Here is a 19,846-nt window from a genome sequence, read left to right on the forward strand (position 1 = left end):
TTTCAGCTTCTGGGAACTCATGGGTAAACCACTACTACTCACCCCATAGACTTCATAAAATTCAAAAGGTTGTGTTTGCATATTATGCTTAATGACACTATCAAAGATGCTTCAGAGTAATGTAAGCGTGTGTATGACTTGTGGTCAACTCCTCTAAGTCTTCCCAGATCTATTCCATACACCAACCATCCTTCACATAAAATTAAGGCCCCTGCAAGGGGATGAAAATGGAGATGCTGACCATCTCCTGTCACAGAATAGGCTTCCTAATAGTTCCAGTGAACTCAATGGACACTCTTGGTATCATCTACTGCAGAAACAAGGATATTTCTGATAGGGGAGTGTGACCTACTACTGCATTTATAAACACAATCATTTTAACCATTACTCTACTGATTGAGATCCACCAGCACAAGTGAGATGCAGTTTACCTTGTTTCAAACCACCACCAGGCAAGAGGTAGCATTTGGAGCTAAGCACAAGTGGTGTGAACATTGCAGAAAGTCCAAATACAAATCATTGCAGTGGTCAATTGTTGCATTAATTGCTCAGGCAAAAAATTCAAAGCTGGCTTGGGATCTGATTTGCCTATCAAGTATGTTCGATATAGCATTCCCCACAGCTAAGGTTGGAAAAATAGACCCACAGCTGTAATGTTAATAGGGACTCAATGGTTTTGACTACCCGATTCATTTTCATTTCATGAACACAGTCGTGAAGGAAAGAGTGAAATACACAGCAAAGTGGTTCTCTGCTTTCAGCCTTATTTTTATTCAAGTTGTCTACTCCTTTTTCATACAAAAAACAGTTTTTTTGTTTAAAAAAACAATTAAATAGATACATTATTTTATCAAATAAATAGCAAACGAACACCTCTGTCATTCACAGTTATCGGCGTATCGCTGTGTTCAAACCGTACATGTTGGGGGAATGGTTTGGCGACTGCGGGTATCTCTAGGGCCACAGAAAACGGAATGCCAAGGTCATTGGAGGTTCAGCATAGTTGCTTTTAAATCCTGCATTGATCAACTTTGCCTATGCACACGAATGTTGTCATGAAGCAGTTTTTCATTTAATTATTTTATAACATGTACAAAACCAAGGGGTTAGGTGGTCCACTCGATAAGTTCCCGTCTTGTTTAAAGACTGGTCTGCTCTACTCTGCCAGGGTTAACATAATTAGGGTACAACCTAATAAAATATGTTATAGGTGCATAAGAAAAGAATGGAGTGTGATATTGTCACAGGAGTCAATGGTGATGACGTCACGGGTCAAGTCATCTAGTTTGGCTGCCGTGCTTTACCGACAGCCAGAAACTAAAGAGCTGCGTGTTTTATTATGCCACTCTTCATATGGAACTTGGTCCAGTAACCTGTGTGAAGTAGGCCACTAGAAGATAAAGCTTTTAAGAACATGACCAGATTAAAGCCAGATCTGGAACCACGTCTCAGAAGAAAGGGGTGGTGTCAGCAGAGGAATCAAGTATCTGCGATTACAACAGATCTATATCAGCCAAAACACAGGCAAAAAAAAGGTATTTTGAAGAAGAAACCGGAAATGAACAGAATAGTAATGTGGGATGTTTGAAATTTGTGAGATTGACTTTTGCTAATATAGCACCCTTTTAATAAACAATTCCATGAATTTCGCAAAGTTTAAAAAATATCGTGCGTGAAAATCCACTAAAATGTATTATTTCCAAGATTGGAAACACACAAAACATACATTTTGCGAAAGAGGTTGCTGGGGAATTAGTTTTGTGATAAAGTAAGCCTGCAAATGACGTTTCACAAAGACACACACTTTGAACTTTGTCAGATTCGCACAACTTCGCCAATAAAATTATAAATTTGGCACACCCCACAATAATAATACAGTATCGATAATGATCAATGAATCACATGAAGATGACGGTAGAGGGGAACGAATACTCTCTTCTATATGAGCGTACAGCAGAAATATTTTTCCTATAGAACAGAAAAAATAGAAAATACTTTGAAAATTGTGGAATATGAACATTAATGTTAACCAATATCACTGAGACTGTGAAAATATTTTGGTCTGATAACAAAAAGAGGATGTTATTGCAATTTTACCATGCAGAGCTTCCCAAGAAAAGCATAGCTTGTTTCACTGTGGTGCTTTAAAGCTTGTTAGGTCGAGCCTGGGCAGCGCATGCACTGCTCTGCGAGGCATGCTGTATTAAGGTAGGGACTTGAAGCTCCGCCCACGCCCGCCCACATTTTCTATTGACTTTTGTCATTGTCCACTGTAAACTGTGGCTGTTCATTGGTCGATAGGCTTAGTAGTCCCTCCTTAGTACTGCCTTGTCTCATTTTGTAATCTCCAATGGCGACACCCCCTGTTTCGTGTGTTGTTACTCGGTAGGCTTTAATTACAGCCTCCAAGCACTATTTTCTCAAATAGCTTTGCCCTACTAACTGTTGCAGGCAGGACATGCTCTCTCCTAACGCGTTTTATTTAATTTCATAGCACGGAGGTTGGCATTTACAAATGCGAAAGTTCTCACATTTGTGCGAGTTTAAGCTATTGGCATTGTAAATGACAATGCCATTTTTTAATCTGTTTTAACAACAACACATAAATAAAAGACATTGTCATTTACAATGCCAATAGCTCAAACTCTCGTAAATGCGAGACCTATTGCATTGCAAATGCTTGTTATCTAGGGGTTTCTTCAGAATGGACTGAGCACGTGGCTCAGGGGACGTGATTAAAAGGCTTGTGGATAATAACGTTAAATAATATTTGTGTCAGTTATGGTGGTCAGACGAGGGAATTCACAAGCTGAATGGGAGATGCCCTTTCCAATGTATGTTATAGTGCTAGGAGGGGCTGGAGTGGAAGCTCCCACTTTAGCTCATTGGTGGCATTTATCATATTAGCAGTGATATAGTTTGGCCATATTAGATGGCAGGTTACATTGTGTAACTGTTCTTGGAGCTTAGTTCAATGCTTTTATCGATCAACCTAAAGACAGGCGAGATAGCACCGTCTTTAGATCGGGGCTGAGGTACCTGGGCTTCTGGAGCTACAGGGAAGAGCCAAGAAACTAACAGGTGTATTAGAACTGGAATGTAGCATGTGCAAGCTGCCATCTTGGTGTTGGGAAGTCACAGCTGCCATCTTGGTCAAGCTGTCCCTCATCGTACACCCATCAATGTATAAGATCCTATCTGCTCTTTGGGGCACAAGAATTATAAAGCAACAATAAATAGGGCTGATGACCTTTAACAGAGAGCAAAAGCTGAACCTTGTGTGGAAGAAACAAAATACACGTCATTTGACATACAGAGCTTATTGTTAAAGGTCCATCAAAGAAGAATTGCACACATCTTTGTTCCTTTCATAAATATCTAGCTTAAAGTTGAACATCCAATATTAAGAGTTAGCACATTTGAATCAGACTATCTGTGGCATGAACTGTTCATAAAGTACAGACATAAATTAATCCTGAGCATGTCTTGTTTTTCAGTGGCACACATGGTTCTTTTGAGCAAGTCTGGTCAGTTTCACGTGCCTACAGCATTAAATACTTCATTCAATGGGAATGCATGGCTCATGGGAAAAACTAATCTACACCATGGAAATGTCCATCTACTAAGGTGTAGGGTCAGCCTCATCAAGTGGAATCTCCAACAGGAAAGTTAGCTTAAGGGATAAAATGCTCAGTTTAGCTTCGGAGCCGACTGTGACATTCATTGTGTCTCCCTTATAGAATGTTTGAAGAGTCAACAAATTCATCACTGTGTTTGTCATCTGTCCCTCGAGGATGAGTTCTGGCTTTTCACCTTTTCTGTTCCTGTAGGCCTTGATGTCTGTCTTGTCACCCTCGCTCTCAAGACTTCCACGTACACAAATAAGGTAGCAGCCATCTTTGTTGATGTTGACCAAGTGGTTCTCTATGTTGTTTTTGCCAAAGCGCCAGATCAGCTTGCGGGGCTCACCAGGCTCTCCTAAAATAGAAGACAATGAAGAGATTGACACTTTTCACAATCAATCCGAACTTACCATAGGCATCTTTGTATGAGTGCAATAGCATAAGGATATCTTAAAACATTTGTCTGAAACGTGAAGCACATTTTTTTACCCTTTGTTACGCTGACAACAGAGATCACACCACCAACCGCATTGGAGTATAGTTTCTGTAATTGAACTAGGTCCTAGTTAGCAAGCTGACCACAAAATGCCTACCAATAGTATATTCTAATAGAAGTACCCTCAACTCTGGCAACCCTTCTCTAAAAGCACTAACCGTTGACAAAAACCTACACCCTTCACTGTTAGCAATTAAGATAATGTATGAATAAGCCTTTGAGATATTTCTGTGACTGGCGCAAGTCCGCAAGTCCGCTATGGATAGCTTTACATGAGGCCCTTATATGAGTCTTTTGAACCACTGCGCAGCTATGCTCCAATGTTTTTCTGGCCACCCTGAAACTTGTGAGTCATTTAGACTAAGTAAAACTATTGCAGTGAAATATTTGGACTTAACTGAGGCTAGTCAGCAGAGCCATTAGGACTAACCTAAAGGTATTGTAAAATTAAGGTAATCTACTGAACTATTTCGATTAATCTGAACTACGTTTGTGGACTAATTGAACTAATTTACACATTTACCACTGGCACATTTAGAATAATCTAAACCTCTGTCACTGAGCCATTTGAACTACCTACCATGACCACTTGGCCATTCGACCCACTCTGCTGCTTTGGTAAACAGAAAATCTGTGTTAACTCGATAGCCTTACCAATGATTCAGTGTGATAAGTCTGCAGCCAAAATACTTAAGCTGCGCAAATTAAAATCCACTCTTTTCTACCACTGTACCACAATGGAAACCCACACTCCAATAACTGACAAATATATTCGATTAACATTAAATCAGAGTAAAAGTGGCATTGAGATAATCCAAAGCACTAACCTCTAAGCCAGTACATCATCCAGAAACCTACAACTGATACATTTTAAAGTAGATCTATGAAAGGGTGCAACAAGGACAAAGCAACAGCCCTGCTGTAAACCAATGGATCCCCTCTAGCCCTGTTTTTGAGACAGTTGGACACAATTCAAAACTCTGACTAACTTGCCAGTCCTTTGACCCTGCAACTGAATTTTTTGATTATAGTAGTCAAATAATATTTCATTTATTTTTTTAGTCATTCAGACTTACGTGTTTATCATCATAAGATACAAAAACTTACACCTAATAAAACACATAGAAACTAAATAAGTAACTGCTTAAATAGCACAAATGGCATATGAACTGCTGTTTACAGAAGACAAAAAAGGGGTAAATCATTGTGTGGGGGACTGGTATAAAGGGCTAGATGTAGGTAAATCTTTTTTACCGATTCTAAAATACTGAATTTTACTGATTCGGTATTTTAGAATCGGTAAATTAGATGTAGGTAATAATTTGGTATTTTTTACCGAATCGGTAAGATTCGGTAATTACCGAATCGGTATTTACCGATTTGGTATATGCCATTGATTCCTATGGGCCTGGAGGCCCATAGGATTGAATGTCAATTACCGAATCAGTAATTACCGATTCGGTAAATACCGAAAAATTCAAGGGTGTCAACCACCAACTAATAGTTGTTGGTAAATAACGAATCCTTAAAGCCCTGTAGCACTGTTTACAGTACTACCTACATCTCAAAACACAGATTCGGCGAATCGGTAATTTGACCGAATCAGTAAAATTACCAAATCGTTAAAATTACCAATTCGGTAAATTTACCGAATCTGTGTTTTTTAATGCCCTACATCTCAGTATCCAAATACCAGTCGGTAACGGCCGAAAGTCGGTATTTTCAGACGTTTACCGACTGGTATTTGGATACCTACATTTGGCCCAAAGTGTTTTATAAGAATATACATTGGAAGCTTGAGAAACAGTAGATTAGTGCAAAATAGATCCACTGAAGGTATAGCAAATCAAAGATATTGAAATAGTGCAGCTTCCTGCACAAAAACAATCCTGCATGCAATGCAGGCACCCTTGCACCTTGGTGCAAGGGTGCCTGCCCTGGCGCTAGGCTGCCGAACTGGATCCTGCACAGGGGGAAATGACTGGAATGCTTCGTATGGCATAGATATGCCGCATTCCTGTCCATTTACTTTGACGCAGTGCAGCAACGTGGCTTGCTGTGCTTCCTTGGACCAAATCCACATACATATGCCACAATGAGGTTGAAAATCCAGAATACGTCACACACAATCTTTTTAACTCATTTTGAGGACCCTCACAATTAAGTGCAAATTTAATTATATTGTGTTTTCTCCAAAAATTTGATCTCCTCTTCGATGGTTCGATGCCCCCAAAAAAACAATTTTCCAAAACGTTTCTCAATTCCTGAAGCCCTGGACACTGCATGGGATACATGTATGCAATTGCGAGAGACAACCAAACAAATATCAAGCAAAGTCACAAAATAGGTCAGTACAAACGACACAGGTTCAGTCTTCTGCTTGCATGTTTTTCTTTATAAAAGAGTATGTTGGCAAAAATCATCAATTCTGGTCCACATCGTCACGCAACAATTGAATAATTCAAAAATACCAGAGAATAAAGTGTACATTTCTTATAGTCCCTCTCACATCAGATCACTTCAAAGTACGCTGAACCTAGCCGAAGGTCGTTTACTATGCTGAACACGCTTGACTATTCCACTCATCTGATACTTGGAACGTATGTTGCTTGCTTCAGGATTCACGTTGTGGGTTCAGCAAAGAAAAAGGTTATTGACATACGTTAATTTGCGAGTAGCGTCATTTTGATTGCCACTAAGGTGTACATTAAAAATACGTTTGGACTTATTTTTTAATTTTTGAATTGCTATGTGTGACAGAGTGGACCACAATGCTGTACGACTAATGGTGGTTAGTCATTTGAGGTGGGCATTCACTGTGGCCGTAAATTACTGTGATCACATTTTGTAGTGCAGCATATGTTTCCCTTCCTGCCAGAATCTTCTCACACACTGCATTGGTCAGGGTTTGCCCACCCACATTGCAAACACAATATATCATTTCTTCCTTCTTTACATTTTTGCCATGCCCCTGCAAGGTCATGTCTAGTTCAACGGCAGAACCAAAATATCACAAAACCATGCTCTATTCTAACAGACATTAGTATTTTGAGGTAGCCCATTCAGTTTAATTCATGGTATCTTGCCAACATTAATTTACCGCCTTAGACCTTCCTACTGAGTTTAAGGTCACTTGAGAAACAACAGTTCCATTGAACTCTTAATACACTTTTTTCACCCATTTACAGTCATTGCAGTCTATTTTCTTTAGTGGTCCTTTATGTATTGACTAGAACTTCCTGTTTCTAGGATTTGTAAATTCGCTGTACAACCATGGAATCTCTGGTAGTGTGTTCAAAGCTAAGTATTATAGACACATATAGTAATCAATTTGAAAGGTAATCTCATTTGTATTTAATGTTATTTAACAGTCTTAAGCAGCATTGCAACACATATTGGTATTAGCAGTGCTTAATTTGAGAAAATATAAGTGTCAGGGCCCAACAATTTGCTCAGAAGCCCAAGGCTGAAGTTATTCAATGTCAGCATGCCAAATACCAAGGCTGTGCAATCTTCATTCCACCTCCTGCCTCTTTAACCCACCACCAGACATTAGCTGCCCACTCCTCTCACTCTTGCAAGTTTCTTCTTTCTTCATTTGTCATGGTTTTGTCATCTTTCTCTTTCTCCTTCTTTCTGCCTTGCATATTTTTTACAGTCTTGGTCTAGGTCTGATGAGCAAAAATCAGTGCCAGTCTCAAAAAATGAGTGCTGGCGGGGCCCCACCTTCAAACACCGGCGCAAATTAAAACTGGGGGGCCGATTACGATGCCGCTCATAAAGGCTCCCCTACGATCAGAGCTTTACGGCTGCATCCGAATGGGCCGCTCAGCTTCCTTTACGACCACCTCATTACAATGGAGGTGGTTGTAAAGGAAACTGACCAGTCATTCCGGCTGGCTTCCGACAGACTCAGAGAGTCCGTCTGCCAGTCAGAAGCTGGCTAGGAATCTCGAGGGTGGTCCTTTCCACCCGTGAGAGTACGATGACAGTTTCTGACATGGTTTCTATGACGGCCTGTACAACATGGAAACCATGTCGCAAAGCGTGTTGGGGGGCCTCCAGCAGGGTCTCCTTTGGTGCACGGCCTCCGGTTCGGGCCGAGTGGGCACCTATGGTGCCCCCTGTTGATCCATGAACCTTGTAGTAGGCACCTTGTGGTGCCTGCCACGGGGTGCAGGGATGAACCTCACCTCCCATTACACTATGGGATCATGCATTGCAGCCTGTTTATGGTCATACTGCATGCTCCAATAGTGAAATATAGGAATGCGACCGAACAGTGTTTGGTCGCATCCTAATGGGGCAATGGGGACCGGAGGCTGGGTGTTGGTCAGTCCCATGACTGAGTAGGTGTTGGGCAGAAGTGATTCCGTCCGACATTGTAATGACCCCCTGGGTGTTACAGCACCATACATCATAATGACAGAGTAAATGGAGGCAATAGGAGTGTTGCGTGCTTATCTAGGACCCTGATCGATACTGTGACCTTATGCCCCTATTCGGCTATAAATCCATTTATTCCCTATATTGGCATAACCGTTCAAGTGCAATATTCAGTAACTCATCTCTGGCCTCACACGAACAGAGCCACATTCCAGAATAGCTTTCTCTGCCACTTCCTTTGCAACCAATTAGTGCAATGACAGAGCAGAAGTACTATCTGAGATTCCTAGATTAACACTCTGAGTTCTTCAACAAGATAAAAACTCAGCAAACCTGGAAATCCCCGCTTGCTGTGTTTTGATTAGTAATAGAACTCTAATGAGCACTGATAGACGATCACTTCCTAGTGACATCTTATTGACGTCTTATGTCCAGCAAACTTACGTCAAACAAGGCACCTTTCAGGTATAAATCTTACCAACATTGCCTTAAGCAAACGCTGTCTCGTTGCTGTTGGTGAAGCAAGGCCCTGTTGCCCGTCGCCTGAAGCTGCTGTTATGCTGAAGATATCATAGCTGCTATCGCTACTCCTATCGCTGCTAACTAGCGAACGATGGTGTGGTGAACCTAGGAGCTGAACAGCCGTCCCCCTGCAAGAGCCCAGCAGATGCAAGCTGCCCGCGGACGCTGTCCCCCCTCCTTCTCCTCCTCGACGTGCTGAAGAAGAGACGCTGTCTTTCTCCTGCCGAGAAATCCAGCTCCAGCGTTTCTGGTCTACCCTTGCAGGTGACTGGGATATCGAGCCCTGAGGGAGATACCAGACCTTCATCATTCTATTCCAGAGGTATGGTGTTGACTAAACCCTTGAGAGAGAATTCTTGAAGCAAACCTTGACAAAACCAACTTAACTTAAAGCTACTTACTTACTCCCCTCCCAAGTATTAGGCGTAGGTCAGGTACACTGGGGTAGGCGTAGTTAGAAGCACCAGTTGAGTATTTTAGCCTAATGTATATATGAATGTATATATGTTTTATTACTTTTAAACCATTGTATGGCTAAGAAACCATATCAATGCTTTTACAGTATTATTTCGCAATACTTATCTTACTGTACGTACTTTTTATCATAACAAGTCTTGCAATTGTGGCAATTCATTTCTCTTGTACGAGAAGAAAGACTGTTCAATAAATGTTAACCCTTTATTGACAAACACCCGTCTCTCTATTCTCTACATATTGTGAAAGTAAACTGCACCAACCTGACTGAGTAAAATAACTGTCTATTGTTTCACACGACCCTAGAGATTGACTCTTGATCTGAGGAGCAAAGTTGTCATGTTGCACGGTTGTTGGAAAACGGAATCCCTTCTTGTCTGTGCCAGGGAAGCTGATCACTTCCTATTTCAGTCAAGAAAGTTTCCAGTGACCTCTGAGCTAGTTGGTAACAACCCCAATTAAGTTTAGCATAGTCAGTAGAGGCCTGGAAGATCCGCACTTCTACGTCGATACTACTGTTTATGTTATTCCAATGCGCAGGGCCTATTGGGAAAATAGGAACTACGCTACATGGCGCCCAACGTTTGGTAAGGCGATAAACTAACGCAAGACGTTAGAGTAACTCAGTCGTGCATATTTCACACAGACCCCTTTCTCCCGTAAATACTCCAATAGACGTCTGGAGTGGGTGAAAGGTTAAAATCCGCCCGAACTCAGTAGGAAGAGATTCCTATGTAAAGCTCTGGTTTATTCAACGTTGAAGGATACAGTGTTCCAAAATATTGTGCACCTAATCTTTGTCTCCTTGGAGACCTACTCTGCAAACCTTGCATTTATACAATGCCAAGAGAAAACGGAACCACTGGGGCCGCAGTAGATGCGACTCAGCAGGGTCCCGAAGACACAGACCCGGATGCAATTATCATCCCGGTCCACTTAAGAAAATCTATAATTTTAAAACTTATAGAAAACGGACTGACACCACAAGGTGGTACAGTAATTTTCGTGATAGAGGCACACGAATATCGGCAGACAGAGGTATTCTATTCATGGATAAACTTTCCAGCGGCAAACGCTAGAACAAAAGAGTTTCACTATTACAAAATAGAGAAACCTCCGGAAGAGTACGCTCCTTTCGAGGAGACTGAAATCCCACTAAAATTCCAAGAGCACCTGCTCTGGTTTAATGGCGCCCTAAAACATAATGATCTTATTACCAGACTCGGTCCACTAGGTAGACCAGGAGCAACGTGGCCGGTTCTAGCCAGCTACACACCACATCCGGACATTGCAAAAATGTCAAAGGAAGAGCTGTTAGTACAGCTAAAAACATTAATAAAAATACATAGGCAATTAGTCCAATTGTAATGCGGACTGCAACAGTCCAACCAGCTGTTAATGTACCACAGCTGACCCCTCATCAGGGGAACACTAATAAAATTACACCACAGAACATACAGTCATGTCTTGGTAAAACACCCGTAAAACGGGAACAAATCCCTTTCTGGTTAGCACAGAAAATCACTCAAATAGAGGCAGTATTTCCTGATACTACCCCCATTGAGAAACACAGAATCTTGACCATCTGCCTTCCTATGGGAATCGCACCACACGTGGAGGACTGTGACACTTGGGGTACAGTCTTTGCTTCCATTTATACAAAAACACACGGTGTTCCGTCTATGGCGGTAATACCAGAAGTGCTAAAACAGATTAAAAATGAATACGGTCCAGAGCCCGCTTTAAATCTTGGTATGAAATTACTGAAAGACTTCAAGCAGGTCTCGGCTATATTATTAGCCAACATAAAGGGAGAAGCAGCATCAGTGGCGATCCGCCAGAAGTTGAAGGAAACAGATATAACAGATCAGCCAGTTGAGCTTGCCAGAATCATAGAGAAATGCTATGAAGAATTAGGTAGAGACAGCTTGGGTGGGAAACCAGTAAAGCCCCAACTGCTCGAAAACCCTGAAAAATTATTTATTAAAAATAATTCAAACACTCCTAAAAAGAGCTGGGATGGAAATAAACAATCCACTCCCAAGGAAAAAGTTTTCCAGTCCAGAGGAAGGTCTCCTCGACGGAGGGAAAGAACTCCGACTCGAGAACACCAGTCTCCCCAGAGGGAGTCCTCTGAGAAAAGATATAACCTTAGAAATAGGGATAATTTGAAAAAACCTGATAGATATCAAAGTATTGATACACGTCCCTCTCGATCTTTTTCGCAGAAATCGGAAAGAAGAGGACGGTCAGACCCAGGAGAGCACACCAAGTCCAAAGACAAGGAACCTGCTCAGAGTAAAAAATCTCAATTTCCAAAAAAGAAGGTAGCCAGTATTAGAGTAATCAACCATGCCGAAAATACTGAGGACACAGTTGAAAAACGGGGAGTGGGCATTGACAATGTTGGACAGTGCAGCAGAAATCAGTATAACCCGCAAGATCCTGATGAGTCATCTGGAGACAGTGGACACGAATGAATACATTCAGGTTGAAACTGCTGACACCAGACTTAGCGAGCCCCATAAAATATACGAAATAACATTGCGTATAGAGGGTGATAAGACTAGGAAAATATAGGGTCTATTTTGGGATAAACTCTCAAAAGGCTATGATATTCTGTTAGCTGAAAAAGATTGGCCCCCAGAGTTTGTCAGGGAGTGCCCTCGTGGCGAAGAAGTGATTATGCCTGCCTTCTCGAATCACATTCAGATTCACAAAAAATATACATATGCAAGGAAATGGGCAGTAGCCCAGGCACCGGCATTATATAAAAATCATGTAGGATGGGATGAGGACTCACCTCCTCACAAAATCCAATTAAAAAGTGAACCAACTGCCCAACGGCAGTATCCCATTAAGCAAGAAGCTAAAAAACAAGTCAGGGAGATCTTAGATCAACTTGAATACCAGGGGGTGATTGAAACATGCACCTCTCAAATGAACAATCCTTTGTTTCCTGTCTCCAAGCCAGACAATTCATATCGTCTAGTTTTGGACTACAGACACCTTAATACATGTTGCAAAACTTTTGCAGTACAAAACTCGCATAGTACAGCCCTAATGAATAACATAGTTCGGAAAAAATATAAAACGACATTAGACATATCTAATGGTTTCTTTTGTCAAAACATTGCACCAGAAAGCAGATATTTGACCACTTTCTCAGCATTTGGGTCGCAGAAAAAATTCTGTCGACTCCCACAGGGGTTCAAGAACAGCCCAGGACTATTCTCAGCTAGGGTAACAGAGTTACTACAAATATATGATGATGAGGCATTATCTTACGTAGATGATATCTATCTCACAGACGACGACTTGGATACTCACTTGAAAAGAGTGAACACCATTATACTTGGGTTCGCAGCAGAGGGTTACAAATTCAACTTTAAAAAGTCTCGAATTGCCCATCTGACAGTACTATTCTTAGGGTACGAATTATCAAGTGAAGGAAAAGGCCTAGCGGACAACTTCTTACAAAAGTGCGCTGTACTCCAAGCTCCAAAAACGCTGAAGAATTTACAATCCATACTAGGTTTTCTGAATTTCGGAAGAACTTACATTCTAAATTACGCAGAGAGGGTTAAACCTCTCTACGAACTAATTAAACCTGATTTTAAACAAATCAATTGGACTCAAAAACACACAGAAATTTAGAGATCACTGCAAACAGACATGTTAGCAAAAACTAAATTAGATACACGTGACAATACACGCGGTCTTGTAATCCGAGTCATCCCAGGAAGATGCGGATTCACGTACCTGACCTCTAATGAGGGAGAAAAGGTACCAATTTCAATTAAATCTCACTTGTACACACAAGTAGAAAAAACATTCAGTAACACAGAAAGAACTGTGAAAGCAGTGCAAATCGCATTAGCAAATGAACGAGAACTAGCACATGGTAAAAGGATTAATATCCTCACAGCGGAATCCGCCTTCGAGGCGCTATTCAGCCCAGTAAACCTGCCTACAGTGTCACTGGATCCGAAATGGATACAGTGTATAGATTCTCTAGGAGCGGAAGATGTGAAATACTATTTTGCCCCGCAATACGAAGAACTGAATGATTTAGAATATGAAGAAGAATATCCTCTGCTAATCGAACTTCTGCCTCTCCCACAATACGCCTGTATAATCTATACAGATAGATTTGTACAGCATTTCAACGTAGAGAGCAAATCCTACAATGCAGCCTGTGCGATTGTTAAAGGTCGTTGGCTGTGCGGTAAATTCAGACCGAAAGTAACAAAAACTGAATCATTGAGAAACTGTTCGGCTCCGAGAGCTGAAATCAGATGTTTAAAGATGGCGCTCGAAAATGCAGAACGTGAATTCCCGACACTAATCGTGTGCGATTCTCATTTATGCGTCAACTCTTACAATAATAAACTGCAGAGTTGGATTGAAAACGATTACAAAGATGACACAGGTGCCACAATAAAGCATAAATTGCTCTGGAAACAGGTAGCTCTTTTACAGAAAGAACTACAAAAGACTCACGTGATACACGCACAGAGTCTTCAACGTGATGGCGTTCACGTTGCAGGGAATTCATTGGCTAATACAGCCACAGCGGAAGCAACTAACCCGGCTTCCGTAGCCACAAAAAAGCGTGCAGAAAAATACATAGACGGGGAAACCATGCTGGCAGTAAAAACGACCGTAAAGGGCGACTGTGCAGCACTGCCCGGGAACTATCCACTCAATTATGCATACGTAATCGATGCAAACTCCGTTCCTTTTGCTCGAATCCCTGGAGTGGGGGATAGGGTAATTCCAAACAGGGACCGGAGGGGCTTCCTATTACAGGAAGCACACATGGGATTGGGTCTGAGACACCAAACAATCAGGGACTCTCTGAGAGAATTAGAATCAGAGTACTGGTGGCCGGAAATGAGTGAAGGCATTCATGAGTTTGCAAAAAACTGTGAAGACTGCAACAGAGATCGCAGTGGAGAACCGGCCAGTGTAGTGTCAGAAGCCATGATAGAAAGCATCAGGCAATCTATCCGCGCTATCAAAAAAGAGAAGCGTGTCCCATTGTTAATAGTTAAGGCTAAACACACTTAAAAAATGAGGCCTCCAGCGCTCGGCTGACGCTGGAACTGTTATAAGAGAGATCTGCGAGTCTTTATCGGCACATACGCAATTACCACGTTCCATTCTGACCAGGGTCCTCCTTTCAGCTCTCGAGCTTATAGGGAGGCCATGGCCAGCATGGGAATTGGGTTGCGGTATTCTTGTCCGTCGCACCCCGAAGGGAATAGTGTGGTTGAAAGAAAAAACCGGGACATAAAGCGATCTATAACAGCAAAGGTATTAGGTTCAGGCTCTGGGTGGGTCAAACATTTAATAAGTGTCCAGTCCAGTCTTAACAATTTGCCGACAAAATCTCTAAAAGGTTTCAGCCCATACGAGCTATTGTTCGGAATTAGAATGAGAATTCAGGACTTAGATAGTCAGGTGTCAGTGGTACAAGAAAAAAACAACAGACTTTGACATCAAAGATCGTTTGGCTGTTTTACAGGAACTGAATGAAACAAGAAAATCCTTAAACAACATAAAGTTAAAGCAACAGCCAGATACCACTGACGAGGCACCACAAGCAACAGCCCCAGCAAGGCCTGTCTGGATTCCAAAGATTGGGGATCTAGTCAGAGAAAAAATCGCGGTGAAGAAGGAATTTGGGCCTTCTTACAGAAAAGCAGTACCTGTCTTGGCAGTCACCGGAACAAGATCAGTAGTACTACCGCCCCTTGCTGGTAAAAAGGAGAACAGAGTCGTATCTATCGACCTGGTAAAACCACAACCATGTGGCCTATAATCAACAGTAGGCCCAGTGGACTCCCAAGAAACAACAGAATACCCAAACTTGCAACAATCCAAGAGGTTCAAACTGAAAGACTAATCACATTCGATCAGCCTGCAGTGCACAGAGAAGGACTATGCAATAATGCCATGGAACTCGTGCCTCTTGAGACACAGATTGAAACAGTTCGTCAAGAAACACCAGTCTACAATAATGTGGCATCAGAAAGTGCTACCGAAAGACAGATTGAAAGAACAATCCTAACAATTGACAGAACTGCCTCTGGTTATTTCATCCACTTCGACAACTTCTCTGAAGATCAAAACGACCCCGAAGTGATGCCAGAAACAAAAATGACTTTTAAAGAAAAAGCAACGGAACTCTTTCATCAACTGAAGGAAATCTACCTTATTTCCCCTTGGTTAGAGTTCTGGTTCGGTCTAGGTGTATTTTTCCTCCTGCTTTGGCTCATCATGGTACTTTGTTTGGGAAAATTCATTGAAGGAAAATATAGTACAATGGACACAGCAAGTCAGAACATCAACCTAGTCCTGAAACCACACAGATCATCCCACGTGAAGAAAAGAGAACTGTCAACAGTAAATGTCACAGCCATTCTAATACCTGGTGGGGTAGTATGGGAGAAAACTGACTATGAGATCTATGGGCCGGTCGAAATCCTGAAGTATCCTCATCAACTGAAGGTTTCCTTAAGTGACTTTGTAAAAGCTAGTACATTCTCTGATGATTGGGACTTTAACAGTATTAATGACATGATGTCTGATTTAGTGATGTCAGCTAGATTCACAGAACATGATTATTTACAAGGTTCATCTAGTTATGAACAGTTATTCTGCTACACACATTATGGCGATCATTATTTGCATAAATCTGCACAGCCTAGAAATGTTTTTAAGTATAATCAATGGGAACATTGTGCTACACCACCTAAAAGCAGTTCTAAAGCATTTTTTGAGAAATTCAAATACTTCTCAGGGTTTAACACCAGTGATGTAGAAACGTTTTATTACAAACTGTTAGATAAAACAGGAATGAAAACAATGCTGACAAACACTAAATTAATATATTCAGAAGCATTTTATGAAAAAATTATGACATTTGGTTTTGATTATTGGAAAAATAATATTGAAACAAAAACCATTTGGGGTACAAAAGATTGGCAGGTACAAGGCCTTGAAGCACTATTCAGAACCTGCATGATACCAGAACAAATGATGTTTTTAAATGACACAATTCACCAAACATCTTGTCTTGGCCTAGCTAAGATCAAAGAACTTAACAAACCGTCTATTCCGAAGCCAATACCTGAAAATACAACAACAGATATTGATATAGACATATATAAAATTTTACATTTTAACAGAACACATCCTGATTGGAAAAAGTGGTTAATCTGGCCTACTGACACAAACAGCTGTCAAGATAGATTCCTGAACAAAACACAGGGGTTAAAAATGACCAGACAAGACCCTAGATACTCCCAGAGACAACATCCAGGGATTGTAACAACATACAGTGTAGGGAAACTCTGCCTTGAATGGCTAGGAACATCCACACTGGCTGAAATTAAGCAACACTTGTCTTTACTAAAAGATGGTGCTGATTTGCGCGATTTCATTCTTGGACCACGCAAACAGCGTCAAAAGCGTTTCATAGCGGCCAGCATCCATGCTGGGTACAACGAGGCTTGGAAAGTCACACAAATTGAAACAGCAGAAAAAATACGAGAAATTGATCGTATTAATTTGGAAAAATCACTTTCTGTAGTGGACAATGGGTTAATGACTCTGTCCTCCAGAATATATTCGTTGGACAATATTGTATCTTCTGCCTTTGACATAATAGACAGAGACTTGCTAATGTTACAGCATGGCCAATCTCAGTTACGTTCTATTGTACAATTAGGCTGGACGCTGCAAAATCTTCGTTCGGGCTATGTGCCTTGGCGTTTAATCAACACAACGTCATTATTTTCCATTTTTAACCTTACTGATAAACAAATCAGTTTGGCACAGAAAGGAGCAGACTATACAATCCTGAGCATCGAAAAACTTGAGAGATTACCATTGACAATATCAGAGAGTCCTGTCATTGAATGGATAATACACGGAATTATCACTATTCCGATAACAACTTTCCGATTTAAAAAGTGCCTTGAATACATACCTACTGGCCAGTATGAACGATTGGGTAAAGGATATGTAAAATCAGAATGGAAATTACCATACACACATTCTTGCTACAGTGACAGCGACAAAAATGTATTTCTTAGTGGTGAAAATTGTAAACATTCACTAAGCGGTATACTTTTGTGCCAGGGTATTAATTTACACGGAGCCTGTGAAGGTAATTCTAACAACCTTTCATGCCACCAGCTTGTCACACCTGCAACTCAGATAGAGCCCTTCTTTATGCAACTTGCGAATGGGAGTTACATCACAGATGTTGTGGCCTTGTGCCAGGGAAAAGTTATCTAGTAAGTGTAACATCCATGGTCAAATGCTGTATGCAAGCATTGTTCCCGAGCGGGCTTGTAGACACAGAGACTCCCATCTGGCCTCGTCTGAATCTCTATTCTATACGAATTGATACTTTGAGCAAAATGAAGTCTGTGCTTTTGCAGACAACAGTGCCCATAACGTCATCAAAAGAGACGTATGATCTTCTAGTTGCAAGGACAGCTGCGGAGGTTCATGACCTTTTATCAACAAATTGCCCCGTGCATTTCGTAGAAATGCTTAGCCAACTCCTTAACATGTCTAGTGCCACAGGCATCCCAGGCATATTTAAGACGATTTTTACGGGACTGCTAACACCATTTCAAGCAATTCTGGGAATCGTTCCAAATTTTGTCCACTCTGTTTTTGGCGGCATACCCCTATTTTTGGGACTTGTAGCAGGAATTTTATTTTTGACCCTCCTGCTTCGTTATGGCAAGCCACAGCTCAGACATGACTCCCATGGGAATGGAAGAGACAATCCTAGCAATCCGCTACCGGGACAGAATAACTAGAGTCCTTGGATTGGCCAGGCTGAGAGAGCTAAACATGACCTGGTTCCTTTCATTCAGACCTATATGGCAGAACTGTATCTTACCGGTACTTCGATGTATGCTATGCGGAGATGAGTGCGTGTTGGACATCTGTCTTTCACTTCCATCAGCAGTACCAATGGACGTCGATACTTTGCTCAGTCCGATAACGGCTCACGCATTGTGTTGTCCCCAGCGGCTACCAATCCTGATGACGGCATTCGTTGAGACTCCTGTGCTACGACTAGGTGGTAACAGTGGAGCGAGTGACAAAAGCAGCATCACCCAGGTACGACCTTCTGTGAGCATTGCTGATCCCGACTATGATGACAGCAATCATTCTCACACCTGCCAAGTTACAGCACTATCGAATTTGGTCGAACTGTCACCTGATTTTGTAGACCAATTCTTTGAGAGCCTTTCTAATATGATGTTCTCACCCGAACAGAAACAATAACTTTTGAGAAGCATTCCGACACACAGCGCTCCCATGAACTCTGAATTCGGCCTTCAATTTTGAACAACAAAAACTGCTAAAAGCGTTGGAACTCTATTTTCCCCGTTCAAGCAATAATTCTTTTGAATTGAACACTTTTTTATATTCACCCTTTTTGGCACGAAAAATTCTTTGCTTAAAGTAAAAACTATTCTTAGAGAACAGAAGCTTCAACTTCTATTTCTAAACACATCTAGAGACATAACAACCTTACACCAGCCTCTAGCACATTTTATTGCAATGCATTTATATGTGATGATTTATCTCGCCCTTCTTCTGTTTCAGAGATATTTCATGTGTAATTCTTTTTGCATAATCGTTCATTGATTTCATATGCTACAATTTTGAATGATTTCTATGCTTCAGAAACGTACAGTACCTAAAATTTCACGTATTACAATATACGCCTATTTCGAATGCATTTATGTATTTTGGGGTGGGCAATGTTACACATACATCTTATTGCTCTAGTTTTAGTAATTTGATGGACATGAATTCGTGGAGTGGGTGTTGCGTGCTTATCTAGGACCCTGATCGATACTGTGACCTTATGCCCCTATTCGGCTATAAATCAATTTATTCCCTATATTGGCATAACCGTTCAAGTGCAATATTCAGTAACTCATCTCTGGCCTCACACGAACAGATCCACATTCCAGAATAGCTTTCTCTGCCACTTCCTTTGCAACCAATTAGTGCAATGACAGAGCAGAAGTACTATCTGAGATTCCTAGATTAACACTCTGAGTTCTTCAACAAGATAAAAACTCAGCAAACCTGGAAATCCCCGCTTGCTGTGTTTTGATTAGTAATAGAACTCTAATGAGCACTGATAGACGATCACTTCCTAGTGACATCTTATTGACGTCTTATGTCCAGCAAACTTACGTCAAACAAGGCACCTTTCAGGTATAAATATTACCAACATTGCCTTAAGCAAACGCTGTCTCGTTGCTGTTGGTGAAGCAAGGCCCTGTTGCCCGTC

At 41.3% G+C, this 19,846-nt stretch overlaps 1 protein-coding gene across 1 annotated transcript in view; it reads right to left on the reverse strand.

The window, feature by feature from the left end:
• Positions 1-3,622: 3,622 nt before the first annotated feature.
• LOC147747830 (tumor necrosis factor ligand superfamily member 4-like) overlaps positions 3,623-19,846 on the reverse strand; it is a 137,361-nt gene continuing 121,137 nt past the window's right edge. The window contains exon 3 of the mRNA XM_086936368.1: positions 3,623-3,978. Within this exon, the coding sequence (XP_086792494.1) occupies positions 3,623-3,978 (356 nt within the window). The remainder of the gene's footprint in view (positions 3,979-19,846) is intronic.

This window comes from Lissotriton vulgaris, chromosome 1_1 (assembly GCF_964263255.1).
Source record: "Lissotriton vulgaris chromosome 1_1, aLisVul1.2, whole genome shotgun sequence".
Lineage (NCBI taxonomy): Eukaryota > Metazoa > Chordata > Amphibia > Caudata > Salamandridae > Lissotriton > Lissotriton vulgaris.